We start from the raw sequence: 20,230 nt of genomic DNA, 5'->3' as shown, positions 1-20,230 counted from the left end.
TCAATAAAAATTAAGTGTTTAGTGGCAAATATTGAAGCAGTGATGGTTTCGAGTGTAAATCCATATTCCTATACAATAAAAAAGTACCGCACAATTTCATTTGTGTGTAAAATTTATCATATTACGGAAACGTCTGTGAAGTACCCTTCTACTGTAACACGATATGACTTTCAACATCTTCACGAGGTGAGTCTTCCTAAAGCATCTCTTATAATGAAGCTCCCTGTAAAACTGTTGTAAAAAAATCTTGCTGGTATATATAATTCGGTTTGCTCTTTAATATTTTTATATGGTATACAGAGATAAAAGTGTATAAAATATTCTTCGTACTTACATGTACGGCATATCATGGCTCTAATATTAGAGATTGATTATCTAAACATTTTTTGGAGATGGCTGGGTCTTTCATTTACTATTTTACATAGTGTATGTATGTGTGTATATATACGTGCTAAGTCCTCAACTCCTTAAAAAAGGACATCTAAAGGCATTCGTGTTAAGCTCAAAATATATTTATAGAGTTAGATATGCGCCCGCTTATATTCATGTGAACAGACACAATTCAAGCAATAGTGCGAAGCAGGTACTTTAAAAATCTAATCAAGAAATTATTAATTAAAGGCACGTGTACACGAGATATGTCATACATATGTATATACATATATGTATATATATAAATATTGTGACCTCAAATACCAAAATATAGATTAAAAGACACATACCATAAGTATGTACAAAATTACTTTGAAAGCGTTGAGTGGATTCATTTTTGGTGGTAGAGGATCCCCACTAGTAGAGTGTAATCCCGGTAAATATTAAATATGCGTATAAACCATTACTTAAATAAGCGTAGTGTTAAACAGAAAGTAATTCTAAGATCAACCAAATCAGATATAGACCGAAATGTTATAAATTTATCGCTTCATCGATTAATTTAGGGAAAACCAAACCTTGGCAGTTTTATTGCCACTAATATTGCCTTAAACAGTGTACTTACCAAAATTTCGGTACCTGAAAGTAAGAGTGCATATAGGTCACATTCAACATGCTAACGTTTGCGTGTCCATAAAAATAAATTCTTCGGGAAAACTTTTAATAAATATTTAATAAATGCATTAAATACGTCAGTGAGTCGAATTCAAAGATTGTTTTAGAAATAACCCCCTCTTATTTACAATCCATGAGGAAATAAAACCTCTGAATATGTATTTAAAACAGCGTAATTTAACAATATACTATATGGGGGTTTTCGGGTTAACTGACTTCAAAACTAATTTTATAGGACCTTTGACCATTGGCTGGGAACACATTATAAAAATTATGAAAGAAAATTATGCCAAAAACGATAGATACTTTTTCTATAAATTTTTCGTTAGTTAGTTAACATAAATTTATGTTATGATTATGTGCTTCTAATATAATTGTGAACAATTAGTTTCCATGACTAAATTCCACAAATGTGACGTCTAATCGGTCTCATAAGCAAATATTACATGCAACCGATAATTTACTTCTTCCAAAATATTAAAAATTATATCAACCGATACCTAAAGCCCCATAAAATGTTATCTCGTATAAATTTTACAGCCGAATATTTTTTCGCTAAAGAAACGTATTTCCAAAAAAATGGCTTTCACGTTTGATTAAATAAATTCAAATATGGCAGCATTGAAAGGCTTGCGTACAATCAAAACAAAGAACAGCTGATTTCTTTGGTAAGTTTACATTTATTTTCGGCATATTGATGCGTTTTAATGATGTACACAACCGCAGTGAAAAGAAAAAAACATGTAAACAAAATGTACTCCTTGTAGTATCGACTGAATAACTGAGAGCAGAATATTCTAAAAGGAAATATTTTGGCGCGCACAGGTCTCCGCAAAGCGTTTTCGTTTCGCATCACTTGTAGACTCGTCATCGTGGTAGTACTTTCGCCACGGCCTAAAATATCCACAGGCAGGTGTTATAAACGTAATAAAAGCAAATATAAACAAAATTATGAATACCTATAATTATATAAATTTTATCGTTATATTCTAGAACAACGACAGGCAAAGAAGTGTGTATACTAAAGCTGAAAGGGGTTGTACAAACACTAGACATCGTGAAGATTGTTGGCCATGAGCGATGACATTACACCCGGCAGTGTGTTCTGTACTGTGTTTGCCAATTACAAATTGTCGTTGCATTAGTCAAAGTTGCGCTACAGCAGCTGCTGCATACGCATTAATGTTTTGTCTTGCCAGCAACCAAGCGGACATTCGCAAAATTTCGTTACAATAGAATTTAATTTAATTGAAGTCAAGTGCCATAATTAATGAGTTATTTCAAAATCAAAACAAAACGAAAACGTCGGCGTAGACAATGGCAAATGAGCCCAAAGCCCAACGGCAGACATTCGCGGCGGATATAGCAAACCAAGCCACATAAGTTTGCCACACGTTAACGCATTTAGACGTTCTCAACCATACGCAAAGTATGTAGCAAATTTCAATTTAAGGAAAGCAAACAGAAATATTTATTTGTGCAAGCAAAGTGCTTTTAAAATATACTCGATCCGTTTGGAGTGATTTTCTACGTGGAATAATTCATACAATCATTGTAAAAAACTATGTTATTTACGCGCATTAATATTATAAAAATTGCGATTTATGTGTAAACAAATTTGTTAATATATGGAACCTAGTTGTTATATAATATTTTCATCCGCACTGGCTACATTCCTGCTGCTAAATTTATATAACGAAATATAGATGAAACGTGAGTGCTAATGGTAGAATTTGAAAAAATTTAGAAAATTAATACAGCATACATCGAAATAAAGTGTTATATACTTGGAATTAGCAAATTAAATATAAGCGATAATTTTAAATAACTGCCATTTAAAACCAAACCACTGATAAACAAGTGATAGGGAAATTTGGCCAACCCAAAACATAATTGAACTATTAACTAATATAAAAGTAATCGTCAGTCTTAATGCCACGTGTATTTTTTACTGCGAACCCATGCATGTTTATTATAAAACTAATTAATACCGCAATAAGAACAACTGTTACAGGCCTACATCGCCAAATTTAAATTTGTATTAAAAATAAATTATTTGAAACGTTTAACACTTCACCTTCATGTACGACAGCCAAGGAAAAACCGAGGCGAACAAACATAAGTGCGGGAAAATGTGCGAAAATTTTAAGGGCCATAATTAAAAATGAAAATTGTGATACAATCTCGTTGTTGCTGTTGCTATTAGCCATACGTTGATGAGTTTGTCAACAACAAAGAGCGACGTTACACCACAAACGAGAGCAGCTGCCGGCAAATATTGCATGTAATGACGCTGTCTGTGATGACGGCGCACAGAATATATCAACAAAAATTACAAAAATAAAGTCGCAATTTCGTAGCGAAACGCCAATGACAACACAAAGCATTCAGCAGTCATTTGTAATTTGTTGGTTAAAAAAAAAATAAATAAAAATTTTTGCCGCCTGGTTTACATACACAAATAGTATTTATGCATAGACTTCTTTCAGCTAAAATTGGTTACCGAGAGTAAAATACAATTTGTTGATAGGTGAGTGACTGCATCATGCTAATAGATGAATGAAAATGATCATCATTAACAACGCAACTGAATAATGTTTAATTGAATTTCATTTCCTTAAATATAGTTGAAAAGTAATTTTACAAATTTCACAGTAATATAGCATAATTAGTGTGGCAATGGCTGCAAACAAACGCACTGTTGGCATTATTGTTGCACTGGTCATACTCGTGTGCGTAGTAGCTGGCGCCAATTTGTACTTTATGTATTATCTAAACGTTGATGAAGCTCCACATGTAAGCAGCACGCGTGCATTGGAGAATATGATACGCCAGAAAATTCGTGAACTTCATCCTGTGTATTTAAATCGTAATCCTCGACTGTTTATGTACCGTAATAAGTTGTTGAAAAACTATAAACCTGCGCCGTATGAAAATGCAACCGTCCTCTGGGATATTGCCAACTGGGTAAATATTATAAATCACAAATGACCACTGTTAATTTTTGCCTATTTAATATTTCAAAATCGTTTTTTTTTTTCAATTTAAGTGGCCACAAGAAAATGAAATCTATCCAATTTACGACACCTCCATGGCTCAACTTCTGCAAACATTGCGCTTAGAACCTATAACTAAAGTCACAAATTTGGCAAAAGGTACACAACTAAAATTGCTCGTTCGTTTGGCCAATAAACAAAAAGTGATCTTCAAACCGCAATGGTATGAGCGTGATGCAGTAATCGAAGGTGCCGTTTACGCAGGCAAAGATCGTCACACTGCGGAAGTATACGCATTTTTTTTGGGTGCTGTACTCGACTTCAGGTGGACGCCTATAGTGGTAGGACGTGTCGTCAACTTGAAGACAGATATTTATGACAAAGGTGATAGCGAGCTGAAGAATTCCATGACAATCACAGAAACGGAAAATGGTACCGAACAATATTGTCTCTTCGGCAAATGTCATTATTGTAACGAAGAGGAGACTGTATGTGGTGATGAGCGGAATAACATAGAGGGTGTTCTCATATATATTGTGCCGGGCTCTTTGGCAAAACGCCGATCACCTTGGCAACGTACATACAAAGAGGATAAACGTGCACCCTGGGAGGATGATATGAACTATTGCAAGTGAGCAGAAACGTAGAAAGTGGCATATGTTTACAAATTTATGCATATTGTGTCTGTAATTTAATATTCTATTGACATTATTCGCTATAGGCCACTTAAAGATAAAATGGAAACAATGCGTTTATTGGACCTCATTGATGCTGCAATTTTTGATTATCTCATACAAAATGGTGATCGACACCACTATGAGACACGTGAAGAGCGCTTAGTGCTCATAGACAACGGTAAAGCATTTGGAAATCCAAACAAGGATCATCTAGACATATTGGCGCCACTATATCAGTGTTGTCTGTGAGTGAATTTAGTTAAAATATTTAATTTTGTCAACTTTGAAAATTATGTGAATTTCTATAGCATTCGAAAAACAACCTGGGACCGGCTACAGGTATTTTCGGGTGGTGTTCTCACCGAACTCATTGATCGTCTTTCCAAGCACGACGCGCTTTTTCCCTTGATAACAGATAAGCACAAAAGAGGCGTAGAACGTAGGCTACTGGTTGTCTATGCAGTTGTCGAATATTGTATGGACAGGGAAGGTGATAAAATGTTTAAGCAGTTATAACCGTATATGCAGCTAATTGCCAATTTTAAATAAGTTGTTTGTATGTAAATGTTTATTCAAAACCTTATATTTTATTACCTAGTAGTATGTAGTTTAGTAATGTACATATTTAAATTTAAGTGGGTATAAAATTTCAGCAAAAGTATTTTCACACTGCTCTCTTGGGTAATTTTGTAAACTATATAACATATACACATACATGTAATTTTCGTACATTTGTAAGCTTGTTGAAGTTTGTTGAAGATAATGTAATTTATTAAATTAAATTTAAAAAGAAATCAATTTCATGTTACTTTACGTCCAAGACTTCTAATGTAGTTGATCAAGCAAGTTGATATATAGTCCTAATAAAGTCATGTTACTATTTTTTACCTTTGACATTGCTAAATGTGAATAATTTGTTGAACTTTTTATTATTGGCCTTATTTGAATTGCTCTGCAAATAGAAAAAAAAACAATAAGTGAATAAACTTGACCTTGCAACCAATTTTCAAGACATACTTTTCCATGAAATTGTGGCTTCAACTCCATGCCCTTAGCACGTTGTGCACCACCTTGAAATTTTCGAAAGTCCACATTTTTGTAGTCGAAATTTTTCACATCAATCGGTTTGCTTGAGGATTGGTTACGATTCTGACGATTTTTTATATTCTTATTTTTAAACTTTTTTTTGCCAATTTGACTTTGTCTTTGCTGCTGTTTGGCATTTGATTGTGCCGTTTGAGCTTGCGATGTGGATGGTGCCTCTTCAGGTCCACTATCCGAGTCATCACTAATTATGTGCACAGAATTGTTTGATTTGTCAGCAGCTACACTGGTATTGGCGGGCTTTTGTGGTTCTTTGCTCATTTGTTTATTAGCCAGACGCAATTCCTTTTTAGTGGGCGGTAAATTAACAAACTTTAATTTATCGTCATTTGGTGTATCGGTCTTGAAACGCTTCGCTTTAGGTTCCTCTGTCTCTTTTGACTGGCTCTTTTTCGCGATTGCCTGTTCGTGTGTGCGTTTTAGTATTTCTTTTATCGGCAAGCTGTAATCACCGTCGTCAGTAGGCTCAATTTTTAATTCAGTCTATAATAAAAATATGAATTCAAAATTAAATATATGCATTCAATAAACTTGTATTATTTAAATGTGTATTTTACCGCTGTTTGTACAGGCAGTGGTGTTGCAGTCGGACAGAGTTGCCGTTTCTTATTTTCAACTTCAATGCGTGCCGCTTCTTCAGCCTTTTCTTTTTCTACCAAAGGTAGCATAGCCAGGTAGCGTTGATATGGGCTGACGAACTTTATGTTGCTATGTAGTTTTTTTTGTTTTCGCTGATCTTCATCCTATTGTCAAAAGGAAAAAATTAAATTAGCGCAGTTGAACTCAACATTTATCGAAATGCCTACATCATCTTCAGCGGGCTCTGGCGTGTCATAAATACTCAGTATGGGTTTCGCCAACTTTACGTTAGCCTTAGCTGGTGAGGTCAATAATGGGTTTTTGCGGAAGTTAAGTAATGTTGGCAAATCATCACGGAACTCCTCGTTGTGCGAGAGATCATGCGGGCAATATAACTTACTATTATAATCCTTAGTATTGTTGCTGGCAACGCGATGGATTGTTTCCGTCTCCAGTACAGGCTGAAATTGAAATTGTCAATAATAAAAATTATTGCTTTTGTAGTTCTTAACAGATTAATAGGTATAAATATGTATGTATTCACCTTCACCAATGGCTGTTCACGCGCTCGCAGCACGATTTGATGTAAGATGTGTAGATTTTGTCTAACTAATGGCGGTATGGGATTGCAGCAAGCAAGTATACCTTGCATTTCACGCGGCAAGCTCTCGGAAATCTGCAATAACATGTGATTGGGTAAAACATATCCGTAACTTTCATCTTCTTGTCGAGCAACGTTGTCACGCCATTGGAAAAATTCACGTAATGCATACAGTTGTCGATTATCGAAAACGCGTTTCGACTTGCGATAAAGATCCATATGTGAATCTGCTGTTACATGTGGTTTTACATAACGTTTTTTGCAGATTTCAGCACTACGTTGATAAATGTTTCGCAATAAGTTAGACTGTTGATTTCCCGCGTCGAGCAAATCATTGGTTAAGCGATCGAATATATAGAGAAGGTAATGTGTGTCCTGGCGAGCATATGATACCAACTCTTTTGGTAATGGACGTATACGCCAATCAGCCAATTGGAACGTTTTATCGACATCGAGTTCACAATAGTGCTTCAGTAAATACGCCAACGATAATCGCGCATAATTCAAAGCCTTAGCTGCTTGATGTGTATCAAACATATTAACTATATATAAGGAAAGATCACGTTGTAACCACTCAATGTCCATATCGGCGCCGTGAAATATTTTAACAATTTTTGGGTCCGTAAATACCGTGTTTAGTATGTGCATATCGTCGCGTAATTCTAAAGCATCGAAAAGGTAGTCTTTGTTACGAGTGGAAACTTGTACAAGACAGGTAAATCCCTGAAATGTGCGGTAAGAATGGTGTTCCACATCAATAGCAATTGCACGGTGCTTACGCAAATCTTCAACCGCGGCATTCAATTTCGGCACAGTATTCACATAAAGGAGTTCTGTGTCATCTAAATTTTTAGGCTCCTTTGGATTTGTGCGTGAGAGTTGCGCGGCAGGTACCTCCCATTTCATTAATTCGAATTCATATGGATGTAAATAACTGTAATTTATAAAAATTTCAACTATCTAACAACAAAGTGTAACTAAAAATTACCTAGCAATATTGCCACTTTCGTCATATTCGGGTAGCACGGCTAACGGTTTTAACGAATTCGGTTTATCTTTTATTCTTGGTACGAACGGTGTCAGAGCACTATTATCCACTGCAACTTTAAATTTTAATTGTGGTCGTGCGATATTCTTTGCAGTTATTAAACGTGCAGCTAATGGTGATTGTTCATTTTTCTTTAAATTCCAACTACCAGCACCTGAGCCAGATTTGGGTATATTGTTGGCTATATTTAGGTGGGACTCTACCACAATAGTTTGCGGATTTTTCTTTATACCAGCTAGTTCATCCAAATTCGAATTCAAGCGTTCCATTATAGCATCATTACACTCCAGAAGCATTTCGAATTGTTCATCTTGCTGGCGGCTAAAAATATTTTTGGTAAATATCAAATATTTTACCAAAATACTTTTAAAAAATGCCACTGACACTCACCGTTGTATGTTACCCTTAACATTTTGCCATTTCAAAACTTTAGACATCAGCCCAAATATGCGGTCCGATTGTGCATCGACAATTTTACCATATGTCGGGTACGCGCAATATAAATCACGTGAAGCTCCTTGTGGAAACGAATTTACAGCTTTGGTAGCTTCCACAATTTCAGCTAAGCCATTCTATTATATAATATTCAGAATTAAATATATTTTCTTATTGAAAGCATATTATATATACAGACTTTTGCAAATTCATCAATTGACGCAAAAGCTCCAATTGGTGTAACACTCGGTGTTTTTTTCTTTTGTACAGGAGTTGAATGTGATGCTTCGGTTTCATCTTTTGTTGCTGTTGTGGGCGTCATTTAGCTATTTTGATAAATTTAATAAAATTCCATACAATCTAAACCACTAAAAAACCGTACTTGTTTTTATAAGTTGATACACGTTTATTTTTGACATATGTGAACAAAAACAAATGGAATAAGGCATATTTGCAGGTATTCTTTAGCAGCGACATCTGCAGGAAAAAATTAATGACGAAATACAGTCAGAGGACAAGTAAACAGGTATTAGAAAAAAAATAGTAATTTTTGTAAATTAATATTCCAAGTATTAATTGTTATTAGTTTTTCCTTTAAAATATGATTAAAATCTTATTATTTATTTGCTAATATGTAAATGTATGGTTTAGGGCCCCCAACGCAGGAGCCTCAATTATTATTACAAATCCGTGAACACTAAAGTCGATTTTTTTCAATAATTCAATTTTCTTTTTGAATTTATCGAAAAGGAATTTTTATAAAAATATGAAAAAATAAATACGCTTTGTAAATGTTCCTTCCCGTCGAACTTCTGTTGGAGCGACCAGAGTTTTTTTTTTTGAAGCGCGGCCGAAGGCCCCGGTTCAGGAAAGAGTTCTACGATTTCGTCTATACTTTCAGATTTGAGCCCTCCTTCTTTGGGGGCCCTAATCTTTACCGCTAATATTAACAAAATTTTATAACTAACTAGTTTCCAACACTGTTTGGCAGCAATTAATTTTTATTTAATTATCTGATAAGAATATGATCTACAGCTCAATCATAACTTATACAGATATATTTGGATACGCCTATAAGGTGTCCGTTATTTTCATGTTGATTTTTTTTGTTTTTTGTAACTCTTTGCCCTAAAAAAGGACCCAACATAAACAAACTCCTTATATTTAATTTAAATCGGGCCTACAACATTTGGTTTTGTGTATGTATGCTATGCAAAGAAATTTATATTTTTTTTATGAATCATTCACACATATATGTATATACATGTATTTATAAACCTAACTTTAGATAAAAATTTCATGTTTATATAAACATAGACATATGTACATATTACTATATCTAAGTATAATATTTAATAAATAACTCTGTTTATTACTGTTTAACAAAAATAAAACTATTTCTTTTTATTTTGTCAATGCGTTCACACGTGCGACACGGGTGGGACTATTTTCTGCATTTTATTTTATCCCGCTTTACAAAAAAAACCATTTTGGGCGACAATTGTCCGTGTGGGACCTATTAAAACGGATTGGGCAACAAGAGTCCTCGTCTGAACATACTCTAAGCATGTTGTGTACTCTTTGTGTACAGCTACATTTCTCCGGTGTGTGAGGTTTTAACGGTTTCATGATTCTTAACATGAACTTTATTTAAATTTTATCTCCTTATTTACCTTTGTATGGTTTTTGTTTTTCTATATAAAATTTCCCATGTCTTTACTTACAACGTTGTTTACGCAAATCATCCATGGATTTCATTTAAAAGTTATCAATGCTGATGACTCATGTTTCCACTTGCCTTTTGAAAGTAATTTTGCAATTAAAGAATGTTTTCATTTTCTATTTTCCACGTAAACAGTTCTGTTATCAGAATCATTTTGTGTAAAAACATATAAATTTAATAAATCATAAAAAATCGGCTAATGTACCACATTGGAGATGTTTTTATAAAAACTGCTAAAAAATAAAACTGAAGGATTTTCTTTTTAAGTATTTATTTAATAACCACCGCTATACATTTATTTGTGGAATATACAATACATGCACTACCTCGTTTAATTAATCTTATAGATGTTTTCTGAATAGTAAACAACACACACACACACTTGGATTATTTAGAGGTAGGCAAAAAAAAAAACATATCCCAAAAAGAAAGAATCGCTAAATATTTAATGTTCCAAATAGTGCCAATGTATGGAACTGCTACTTCTTGAAAATATTATAATACTTACATTTTTTACATTTATAATTATTTCTTATATAATCTGCTGATTGGGAGATGGTTTTGAAATATTCTGAATTTAGAGTATAATAACAATATTCGCTATAAAGAAATAATTATTTAGTTATCTTTCTTCATTCTTGTCGATGTCATTCTGTAAATAATCGAATCTCTGCCGGGATCCATATCGGCAATTGCGTAGCAAACGGCCAATAATGAGAGGCCCAAAGCAACCATGAACCATAGAATTATGTTGAAAATTACTGGGTAGTTTTGGTCATAGTAGGCAGCAAGGTTGTATGTGTTCTGTTTATAATTAATTATTCACATTAGATGATGTCTTTTGGATGATTATATAAACTTACAGTTTTTGAACCAGTAACTGCTTCACGTCGTCTACGTAATAAGTTACTGCTTTTGTCATCTTCGTGGCTCACAATAACAGCCAGTAATGATTGAGACAATGAATTACCTTCAATTTGTCGTTGTAAATTTATAAGTTCGTTGGTCAACGCAGAAATTACTTTTGATTTGTCTGCAACATTTTTCAAGTTGGATAAGTCGATTTTAACGTAAACGAATTCCTTATCGGATTTTAAAACGCAGTTGCTCAATTCCTGGAATATTAAATGTTTAAAATAATTGATTTTATCAATTTTGATGTAATCACAAGTTACGTACATTTTCCTCAAAATTTGAGATGTTAATGTCACAGTCAGATGGATCTTCGGCCGAGGTAAGTTTCAGGTCATCTAATGAGGCTGAGACAGATTTACCACCAATTTTATAGCTAATATTCTCCTCGCTGAGTGGAATTTCATTTAAACCGATCACATCTACAAGGACAGCCTTTTGTGGTAGTCCAAAGGGATCATTGATCACAAGACCAGGAAAGTCAGCAGTGTCTGATACACCCAAACCTCTTGCTGCCTTGATAACATCGCACACCTGTTCACTTGGTAGAACAGTTGGAATGCGTTGGAAGGATAGCGATTCTGGTGCATTTAACACGTAGAAACTACCATCGGCATTGACTGAAATATAAAGTTTTTTTTTTCTATAAGTTACGAGGGATGTGAACATAAAATCAATAGCAGGTACACTCCAACTGAAATTTCATGTTTTCTTTTGTCGAACACAAATTTATTTTAACTTCACTTTAAATGCTGGCACTAAGTACTTTCTATAAATTATTTTTCGATTACTCACCTGCTAAAAAGCAGAACATTAACAACGCACAAATTCGCAGCATATTTTTTTATTTCTGGCCCTCAATGAAAATTGATCATATGACAACTACGACGGACAGCTGAAATACAACAACAACAATGTCACAAGTCAAAATGTGGATTTCTTTACAGATTTGGAGGGTGTTCATTGTTTTAGGTTGGCAATTGTGATCGATGGGAGATATTCGGAAGTCAATCCAAAATATTTTTTATTTAAATAGTTTTGGAAATCATGAAAATTACGCTAATAAAGCTAAATCGGTAAATGTTCAGAACAGCGGCTTTTCTGAAAAAAATTATTATATTTTTTTGAAAATATTTTAAAATTTGCATATATTAAAATTGACTTACTTATATTTAAAAAACACACTTTTTAAAATATTTTCCAAAAATATTGGACCATTTTTTTAGAAAAGCCGCTGTATACATTTTCAAAGCGTATTAAAAGTATATTAAAATTTGTTCGTTCAGATACTTCCTTCGAGGATTAAAAAGAAAATCACTTTTTCAAACCTTTTACGATGCCTTTCGCTGGGTTAAAAATAGCTTTATGTGAATAGTATGATATGAAAAATAGTGCAGTGGATGTGTGCCTTAGATAAGGTGATAGTAGACAAAATACAAATATATGACTAAAATGTCTTGTAGCACCGAACATTTAAAATATCTAAAGGATCTAATTTCATCATGCTTCCTTCCGGCTTTAAAGGAGGATTTGGATAATATGCCTATAAGTAGCGAAGACTTTGGTTCATACAGAAATGTTTTGGAAATACAATTACCGATCCTTTACGACCTGTTGCAACAAAACCGGGAATGGATTTTTGGTAGAGAAGGTCAAGAATCCTATGAGGTATGAGATTACAACTAAAAAATATTAACCATTTAACACAAAAAATTAAAAAAAAAGGTATTTGCGAATGTGGTCATCTTATTGTCCGAGATTAATGCTGCGCCAACAATTTATCGAATATCAAATAAAAATATTCAAAGGAATGCATATAGTATCCTACAAGAACATACTCCTATAAATATATCAGATGTGGAACAAATTGTGTTTGAATATTACCAAAACAAACTTAAAACGCATGTATGGAGAAAACAGTTGGGTTCCTTGCATGGATTCGTGAGATATTTAGAGGTAACTTAATTCTTTTCATTCTTCACATAGTTGAATGGAAATTGTATGAATAAATATCACCGTACAGTAAAGTTGAACACTATTATTCTTAGTTGCAATACTCAAGTAAAACGCTTCCTAGACGATGGGTTAATTTCTGTTTATCCGTGGGTCTAACTGTACGCGAAAGCCACGAGCCTACCTGTAAACGAATTGGTATATTAATATTTGCATTGATATTGAAAAGTGGTGTAAGTGGTTATGAAACAAGAGCTGTTATAAGCTTTTTATAAAATATATCATAAATTTGCCTCCAGAATTTCGCATATATTCAAGAACAAAATATACACGGTGTTATATACGATTCAGCAATCAAAGATCTCGATTTTATGGACTCCGTAGAGACAGCAGAAGATGTTTGGAAATGTTTACATAAATGTTTTAACTTCTATAAAGAGTTAAGCAGTTTCAATGTAATATATTTATATATATTCTATTTGAAAATTTTATTTGAAATAAATGCAATTGTCCTTTCTGTAGTGGTGCCAACTTGATGATCTAATGGAAATAGCTATTACAAATGTAACAATGGCCTCCGATAGTTCGATATCACTGTGTTATTTACAACAAGTCTCTAAAATGGAGGAGTATTTCGCAATAAATCAACAGGAAATGGAAACTTGTTGGGAAGCTGGTCTAAATATTCCTTCATCGATAGAGCATTGTCGAAATGTTTGTGCAACCAATAATTCCTTTACAATGTTTCGATGGGCGAAAAGAATTCTAACTATGTTTAACGTGGAGTCATATAAATTAATGCAGGAGAAAGAAATGTCGCAAAAATTCTTACTGGTTCGTTCCTACATAGACAAAGAAATATTTTATTTTCAACACTACAATTTTTTTAGGAAATGCACAAATGTTACTTGGTTTGCATTTTGCCAATTGACTTACAAATAATCGGTCCACATTTAATATCATTTCTCGAAAAGTTTACGTCTGTGTTGATGGAAGTTATAATCGCTCATAAGTTGGATTTTGAAATCATTCAGGTAACCGTAAGAGTAAATTCTGACATTTTCAAAACGGATCAATTATATAACTTATTTTTATTTAGACTGTTCGTACGATTTTGGAGACTTTCAAATTCCAACTTCAACATTCCCCATTCACGCATGAAAATGAAGAATTTGCCAAACTTAACAACGCACTTGAAAAACTACTGAACCACAATATCTTTGTACAAAGTAAATAGATAATTTTAGGTTTGCTGTAAATATTTTAAGTAATAAAATATACAATTCTTCAACAAATTTTTATGGGTTATAAAAATACAAATATACATAAATAAAAGTGCACCGTCTTCAAGTAGATTGGTTTTCCAAAATTTCCGTCTAAAAATATTAAAACGCAATTAGGAAAATACGACGATATTCTTCCAAAAATACACTTACCTCAAGCGCTGGCTCATCATAATTGCATTGTTCAATAACGCACTCTGCAACTACACTCTGAAGTTTTTTCTGGATATTGCGAGCAATCTCATTGGGATGCTTGTTATCATCCTCATCTGCCGAGTAGCTGGCAGGTGATGCTTCTGTAGCGTTAACTGTTTCATCGGCTTCGTAACACGTATACAATTTGTTTTGTATTTCGGAGCCTGAATCTGGACGAAATTTCGAACGTAATTAAAAAGTAACCGTAACTTTGTTTTTCGCTGTTTATTTGTACTTATATTGCACTCACCTTCGTCCGTTTCCATACTCTTCGCGCTCATTGCCTCCGCATTCTCTGTTAAAGATTCCACCAAGTTAAGGCGGTATGTATGTTTCTCTTCCTCAATTTCTTGTTTGAGACGTTGCATTTCTTCTTGGAGTTTTTTGCGACGTTCTTCTAATTCCATTAATTTTGATTGTTCGTTCTCTAGAGTACGACAAAGTTCTTTAAACGTATTATTCGCTATATCTACCAGCGATTGTGATTTGTCGTAGAGCGACGGATTTGATGTTGACACATTTGCTGAGCAGGCATCATGGTCCTCCCTTTGGAACTTATCCAAGTCATTGGTGCAATCCGTATTATGTGCCATTTCGGTGTATTTAATTGTTTAGAAAATATCTTAGGTATATAAATGTAAAATAAGTGCGTGGTATAATTGATTTTATTTTTAAAAATATTGCTTCAAATATTCAGAAATAACAGAAAATTTCGTTTGACACTCTTAGCTAGGATAGCTCACAGTTGCTCTTTCAGAGCAACTTTCTTCTTTAATCGAATGAAGTGCATTCTAAATAAGGACAACTTAGAGAAGTGCTTAATATTAATGTGATTTTTAATTTTAGCTTGTATTTAATATGGTGGTATAAATGTTTTTGTTGTTGTAGAAGTAGAAAACATCCCACAAATAATTTTGAGGGATGCTGTCGAGTTGATAGTTCTTGGTCGGATACAAATTCGGATCCGTTCCGGTTACGTAGACCCGATGGTCCAGTTTTCAAAAAAACAATATCTACATAATTCTAATACATGCACGATAAAGGATAAATCTGTTTACAATTGGTTAGGTGCTCAATCGTTTAAATTGAATTCCAGGCATATCCACTCATAAAGTAAATAAGTTAGCAAAGTAGACGGCACAATGCGCAGAAATGAAACAAATATTCCACGATAAAACCCCCTATAGCCGTGGTCTTGTACCAGCATACGCATTACATCCAAACTACTTCGATATTGATATCTGTTTGCATCCATAAATATTAGTTTAACCACTTCGACGGGTGTTATTATAATTGTGGTGACACCACCCGCTATCAGTGAAGCCATGAAGCACGAATGCCAGTTTTCCTTAAATCGCTCCGTCTTGAAAAATACTTCTCTGAGCTTTGAGGCAACATATTTCAATATTAAAATGGATAAAATTAAAAGCAGTTTTTTATTTCATATGTAGCAATTTTTTTTTAGCAACCTCATCATAAACCGCCAACTGCCCCATAGACATAAGCATTCCGCGAACTGAGGAGATAAAGGCGCATCTGTACACTTTATATAATCCACCCTTTTTATACAAACTTATGACTCCATTAAAAACTGATGAATACCTGCAGGTGAATAATACAAACCATTAATCTAAAATCCATTTGAATTTACAATAAATGCCTTCGGCTTTTATCCGGCGGTTTTATGATATCTGTACACATGCGCACATTCATTTTCTCGAAAGGGGTACATAAAAAGCCCGCGACCAGCCCGCTTTCTGCAGCTACTACGGCTTTATGAAAGAAATATTCCGAATTTTCTGCACGTTTTCCCATTTCGTAGAGACCGAACCGCATTATTGAATAGACAATTTGCCTTTGAGTGGCATTTCGCAAGCTAAATGTGAAACCCAAAATTCCTGCAATTTATTTAGCAAATATTAATTTACGAGCTCAGTGGTTAAAGCTTATTGACCTTGTTTTTCCAAAATTTCTTTAACAATATCACGTGAAGATACTTTTTTAGTATTTGACTGAACCAACATTCGTACCAAATCAATTGGATGCGTTATGATTTGTGCAGTAGTATTGGCAATCGCACCAGCAAACCAATAAGTTTCAACATCGTCCTGGCCACGCATTTATGTTAATTGCATATGTACATATACATACCTATAGGAATATTTTGAATGTTAAAAATGATAAAGTTGTCAAATGTTCAAAAAAACAAGAAAGACCGTTAACTTCGGTTGCATCGACGCTATAATACCCTTCACAAATACAAAAGATTCCATACAAGAACTTGATTTTGATCGATCAGCTTGTATGGCAGCTCAATGCTATTGTAGTCCGATTTCGGTGGTTTCAGCACATTGGGGAGAAAAGGACGTGTGCAAAACTTCAGATAGATATCTCAAAAACTGAGGGTTAAGTTCACGTACCGACAGACGGACGGACAGACGGAATTAACTAACTAGACTCAGCTCATCATGCTGATCATTCATATATATATTTTATAGTCTCCCAGACGTTTCCTTCTGGGTGTTACAAGCTTCATGGCTAACTTAATTTAACCTGTTCAGGGTATAAAAACGAAACAAATGTAACCAAAACAACATAACTTTTATAAAAGATGTTATTTATAACATTGAGCTCTTAATCTTTTAACCTGATACATTCATGCAATGTAAATAAAAACACAAGAGCTATCACTTACCATACGTATTTAAATATATGTATATGAATATAGCACTTTGAAAAGTTGTTTATTATTATAATTATAAACGAAATAACTAAATTTATGTTAAATTGACATTATAGGTAAAAATGTACCTATTAAATATTTACTTTTAAGTCTCAACCTACCGACTAATCAACTTCAAAGTGTTTAATAATGGAGTTTATAATTAGCTGTGAAGTGTATGCTGGTTGAAAAAAATATTTCATTGCCAATTTTGTACTTAATTTGCGAATTTAAATTAAAGTTAGTTGGTACTAGTTTACAAAATATAAATTTCATAATGCATATATAATATATTTTTATATGACTAATGGTTCGGAATCATTTTGGCCCAATTCGCAATGTACCTTCTTGGGCTTCTTTCCGTAATTGTTCTACTTCTAACTCCAACTTTTTCGCTTTTAATAACATAACGGATCGTTCGATATCAAGATTTTCCATTTGTTTTTTAAAATACGCTGTTTTTGCTCGCATACATTGAATTTCAACGCGGGTTCTAAGATCTTCTAAATTTCGGTTTCTTTGATAAGGATCTTCACGTTTCGCCATCTTCGGCGGCTTTTGTTCAAAATTTTGATCAATATCTTCATGTACAAATGGATTGTCCATTAAATATCCATCGACAAACTGTAAATTAATATGAGTTAAAACAATATGATATTGGGAAAAAGAACTGTATACCTCTATTTGTCGTTCGTATAGGTTACTTATGTCACCCTCGAAAGCCATTGAGGAATTGTTACTTCGAGTGGGGCTTGGAGGAGCTATTTTTCCATTAATTATTTCATACTTTGGCTTAAGCGGAGCTATTTTGGCGGATTTCTGAAATAATAAATATATACTTCTAGTAATTAACAAATAAACAATAATACACTAACATCAATATAAACAAGTCTTTAGAAAATTATCGAATACAAATACGATAGTGCAAGACATCTATTCACGATTTCATTACAGCAAATATCATTTAAGTCATTCCCAGTGTATAAGTTTTGAAGTAAGTGCATTGACTTTTTGTACCCCATTTATATATACAATTATTGAGCCATTCCAAGTGTTTAATATGAATTATTTACCTTTTGGGGCGGTTTGCCTGGCTTTCTTTCCAACTCGATTTTGTGGTACTAAATAATAATAATTAGATGTTAGTTTGAGTATCATATTGCTTTCTTTTTACAATAATATACTTTTAAATGTGTTAAGAGTCCTTTAGTAGAACCAAAACAAGTCTTTAATACTTTATTGCAGCTTTTGCACTGTGCTGTCGGTCCTCCACAAGCAGAAACCAGAAAATAATACCACACTGAACTTTTATCCTCAGCCTTTGATTTATGTGGAATATATTTCACATCTTGAATAGGTTCTATAGATAAAAATGGAGAGACTTTTTTACACTTTTAATAAAGAAATATGCACTTTTTTACCCATGTTTCACAATAAGATGCGACACAACAAAAAATTGTAAATATAAATAAATATTTACCTACACATCTCTGGATTCTAAATGATCACAGGGTGTTTCAAATTAAATACAAATCAGCTTGAGATATACACGGAGCAAAACAAATATGTGTAATAACAAATGGAAATTTTTTTCTTATTTGTTATAAATATTTTCGACATAAGGAGTATGCAATATATTTTCACTTTTTATTAGTACATACTGTTTCGAAAAAATAGATTAAGGCAAAAAAATTTCAGAAATCTATGAACTGTCGAAAGCCAAGGTTTAATTACTTTTAAGGCTATTTGTTTAAGCGACTATTATATTTCTATAGATAATAGATCATTTCTTTTATATAAAAATATATTGAGGCATGAATACAAAAACAGAAACAAAAACCATAATCCTACGATCAAACTTATTCTAGTTCATTATATTATATTGAAAAAAAAAACTAAAATATGTTAGTCAATAGTGGATTACTTCCAAATATGTCAACGATCCAAAATCGTTATAAATTTTTAAGTTCATGTTTTATCTTTTTTGCTTGTAACGCTACGAGATTCTTTTGCATCCTGTAGTATCCAGCCTTTTCACGAAAATAATCTATTTCTGCCATTATTCGCTCTTCCTCAGCGGATAATTTTTGGTTTCCGTCTATCTTTAAAACATTGCTCTTACCCGATGGATCCTCAACATAATTATAAAACTGTAAAAATTTAATAAATTATTTTAAATATCAGCAACAAATATTACCAATAAATTGTTTACCAACGCATTGTCCGTATACGGATCCAAGAGTTCTTCACCAAGTGTTTCTTTACTTTTTATATCACCTACTCTTCGACTTGAGGAGCTTACATCTGTGGGTTCTATTTTAAGAAAATCATTTTCGCTGAAATCCTGTTCAGCTCATTGTTAGACATACATAACAATTTTATCACGTACAACCTACCTCGTCCGCCGTTCTGCCGTTTGACTTGTCTTCAATTTCTTTTACGAATTTACTAACGATATTAGGATTAGCTTGTTGCCCTTTTAAAGTTGCGTCAATATTATGTTTATTTTTCAAATGCCGCAAAATATTTCCCGTTGTCCCTTGATAGTTTTGCTGGTGGCGACATAGTCTGCAGCGCACTCGTAACCTATCTAACTTTTCGAAATATCGCCATACAATGCTGACTTTTTTTCGAACACCTAAACTTATATCGGTTTGTTGATCTTCATAATCGGCACTCACCGTAGACATAATTCATAAGTTTATAATTTATTTCTTTTATTTATAATGTAATAATATTTTTTGCAATACAATAAATGTGTAAACAAAAGTCCTCAGCTGTTAATTTTTTAAAAAACACAATATAAGAAATGTCAAAAACTTTGGTGAAAATACTATTCACCTTTTTTGGTAGAGTTTCCAACCAGGGTTGCATACTTTTAGTGTTTTATGTTATTATAAAGATATTTGTTCTGACCGAGATATAGCCAAATTACAAAGCACCATTAATTGAATA

The 20,230-nt window shown here is 33.3% G+C and overlaps 8 protein-coding genes across 11 annotated transcripts; 2 read left to right on the top strand and 6 right to left on the bottom strand.

The window, feature by feature from the left end:
- Nucleotides 1-1,728: 1,728 nt before the first annotated feature.
- LOC106623422 (glycosaminoglycan xylosylkinase homolog) lies at nt 1,729-5,633 on the top strand. Of its 3 annotated transcripts, none has more exons than XM_036356847.2 (6): nt 1,729-1,971; nt 2,041-3,577; nt 3,703-4,014; nt 4,097-4,674; nt 4,765-4,965; nt 5,029-5,633. In XM_036356847.2, the coding sequence occupies exons 3-6, from the start codon at nt 3,727-3,729 to the stop codon at nt 5,234-5,236; spliced, it is 1,275 nt and encodes a 424-aa protein (XP_036212740.1). In that variant the 5' UTR covers nt 1,729-1,971; nt 2,041-3,577; nt 3,703-3,726; the 3' UTR covers nt 5,237-5,633. The 3 variants fall into 3 exon arrangements, with proteins under 3 accessions (XP_036212740.1, XP_014098413.1, XP_069962088.1); XM_014242938.3 differs by having other exon boundaries at nt 3,675-4,014; XM_070105987.1 differs by having other exon boundaries at nt 2,041-4,014.
- Rrp6 (exosome component Rrp6) lies at nt 5,470-8,917 on the bottom strand. Its single transcript, XM_014242937.3, has 8 exons — nt 8,687-8,917; nt 8,443-8,624; nt 7,993-8,373; nt 6,948-7,938; nt 6,631-6,864; nt 6,382-6,567; nt 5,738-6,307; nt 5,470-5,672 (listed from the first exon to the last, which is right to left on the bottom strand). The coding sequence occupies exons 1-8, from the start codon at nt 8,807-8,809 to the stop codon at nt 5,598-5,600; spliced, it is 2,742 nt and encodes a 913-aa protein (XP_014098412.3). The 5' UTR covers nt 8,810-8,917; the 3' UTR covers nt 5,470-5,597.
- Nucleotides 8,918-10,464: 1,547 nt separating this feature from the next.
- Nucleotides 10,465-12,075, bottom strand: ATP6AP2 (ATPase H(+)-transporting accessory protein 2). Its single transcript, XM_014242931.3, has 4 exons — nt 11,918-12,075; nt 11,390-11,742; nt 11,074-11,325; nt 10,465-11,014 (listed from the first exon to the last, which is right to left on the bottom strand). The coding sequence occupies exons 1-4, from the start codon at nt 11,958-11,960 to the stop codon at nt 10,829-10,831; spliced, it is 834 nt and encodes a 277-aa protein (XP_014098406.1). The 5' UTR covers nt 11,961-12,075; the 3' UTR covers nt 10,465-10,828.
- A 16-nt stretch (nt 12,076-12,091) lies between these two features.
- On the top strand, nt 12,092-14,370 carry LOC106623413 (uncharacterized). 2 transcript variants are annotated; one of them, XM_036356840.2, is made up of 8 exons: nt 12,092-12,198; nt 12,409-12,790; nt 12,848-13,078; nt 13,171-13,308; nt 13,375-13,530; nt 13,598-13,909; nt 13,966-14,109; nt 14,175-14,370. In XM_036356840.2, the coding sequence occupies exons 2-8, from the start codon at nt 12,566-12,568 to the stop codon at nt 14,310-14,312; spliced, it is 1,344 nt and encodes a 447-aa protein (XP_036212733.1). In that variant the 5' UTR covers nt 12,092-12,198; nt 12,409-12,565; the 3' UTR covers nt 14,313-14,370. The 2 variants fall into 2 exon arrangements, with proteins under 2 accessions (XP_036212733.1, XP_036212734.1); XM_036356841.2 differs by lacking the exon at nt 12,092-12,198 and having other exon boundaries at nt 12,384-12,790.
- Nucleotides 14,317-15,146, bottom strand: LOC106623420 (myosin-9). Its single transcript, XM_014242936.3, has 3 exons — nt 14,804-15,146; nt 14,512-14,723; nt 14,317-14,451 (listed from the first exon to the last, which is right to left on the bottom strand). Exons 1-3 carry the CDS (start codon nt 15,144-15,146, stop codon nt 14,422-14,424), a joined length of 585 nt encoding a protein of 194 aa, XP_014098411.1. The 3' UTR covers nt 14,317-14,421.
- On the bottom strand, nt 15,070-17,329 carry LOC138855563 (mitochondrial dicarboxylate carrier-like). Its single transcript, XM_036356842.2, has 5 exons — nt 17,249-17,329; nt 16,508-16,704; nt 16,214-16,451; nt 16,023-16,155; nt 15,070-15,937 (listed from the first exon to the last, which is right to left on the bottom strand). Exons 2-5 carry the CDS (start codon nt 16,671-16,673, stop codon nt 15,626-15,628), a joined length of 849 nt encoding a protein of 282 aa, XP_036212735.2. The 5' UTR covers nt 16,674-16,704; nt 17,249-17,329; the 3' UTR covers nt 15,070-15,625.
- Nucleotides 17,271-18,767, bottom strand: LOC106623416 (uncharacterized). Its single transcript, XM_036356844.2, has 5 exons — nt 18,697-18,767; nt 18,460-18,635; nt 18,349-18,396; nt 17,954-18,094; nt 17,271-17,899 (listed from the first exon to the last, which is right to left on the bottom strand). The coding sequence occupies exons 1-5, from the start codon at nt 18,698-18,700 to the stop codon at nt 17,594-17,596; spliced, it is 675 nt and encodes a 224-aa protein (XP_036212737.2). The 5' UTR covers nt 18,701-18,767; the 3' UTR covers nt 17,271-17,593.
- A 134-nt stretch (nt 18,768-18,901) lies between these two features.
- On the bottom strand, nt 18,902-20,069 carry LOC118679734 (uncharacterized). The gene is made up of 3 exons (XM_070105986.1): nt 19,672-20,069; nt 19,488-19,619; nt 18,902-19,425 (listed from the first exon to the last, which is right to left on the bottom strand). Exons 1-3 carry the CDS (start codon nt 19,963-19,965, stop codon nt 19,228-19,230), a joined length of 624 nt encoding a protein of 207 aa, XP_069962087.1. The 5' UTR covers nt 19,966-20,069; the 3' UTR covers nt 18,902-19,227.
- Nucleotides 20,070-20,230: the final 161 nt, after the last annotated feature.

This window comes from Bactrocera oleae, chromosome 2 (genome assembly GCF_042242935.1).
Source record: "Bactrocera oleae isolate idBacOlea1 chromosome 2, idBacOlea1, whole genome shotgun sequence".
In the NCBI taxonomy this organism is placed as follows: Eukaryota; Metazoa; Arthropoda; class Insecta; order Diptera; family Tephritidae; genus Bactrocera; species Bactrocera oleae.
The sequence above is the reverse complement of the archived record's forward strand: the minus strand, read 5'-3'. Positions and strand labels throughout refer to the sequence as shown.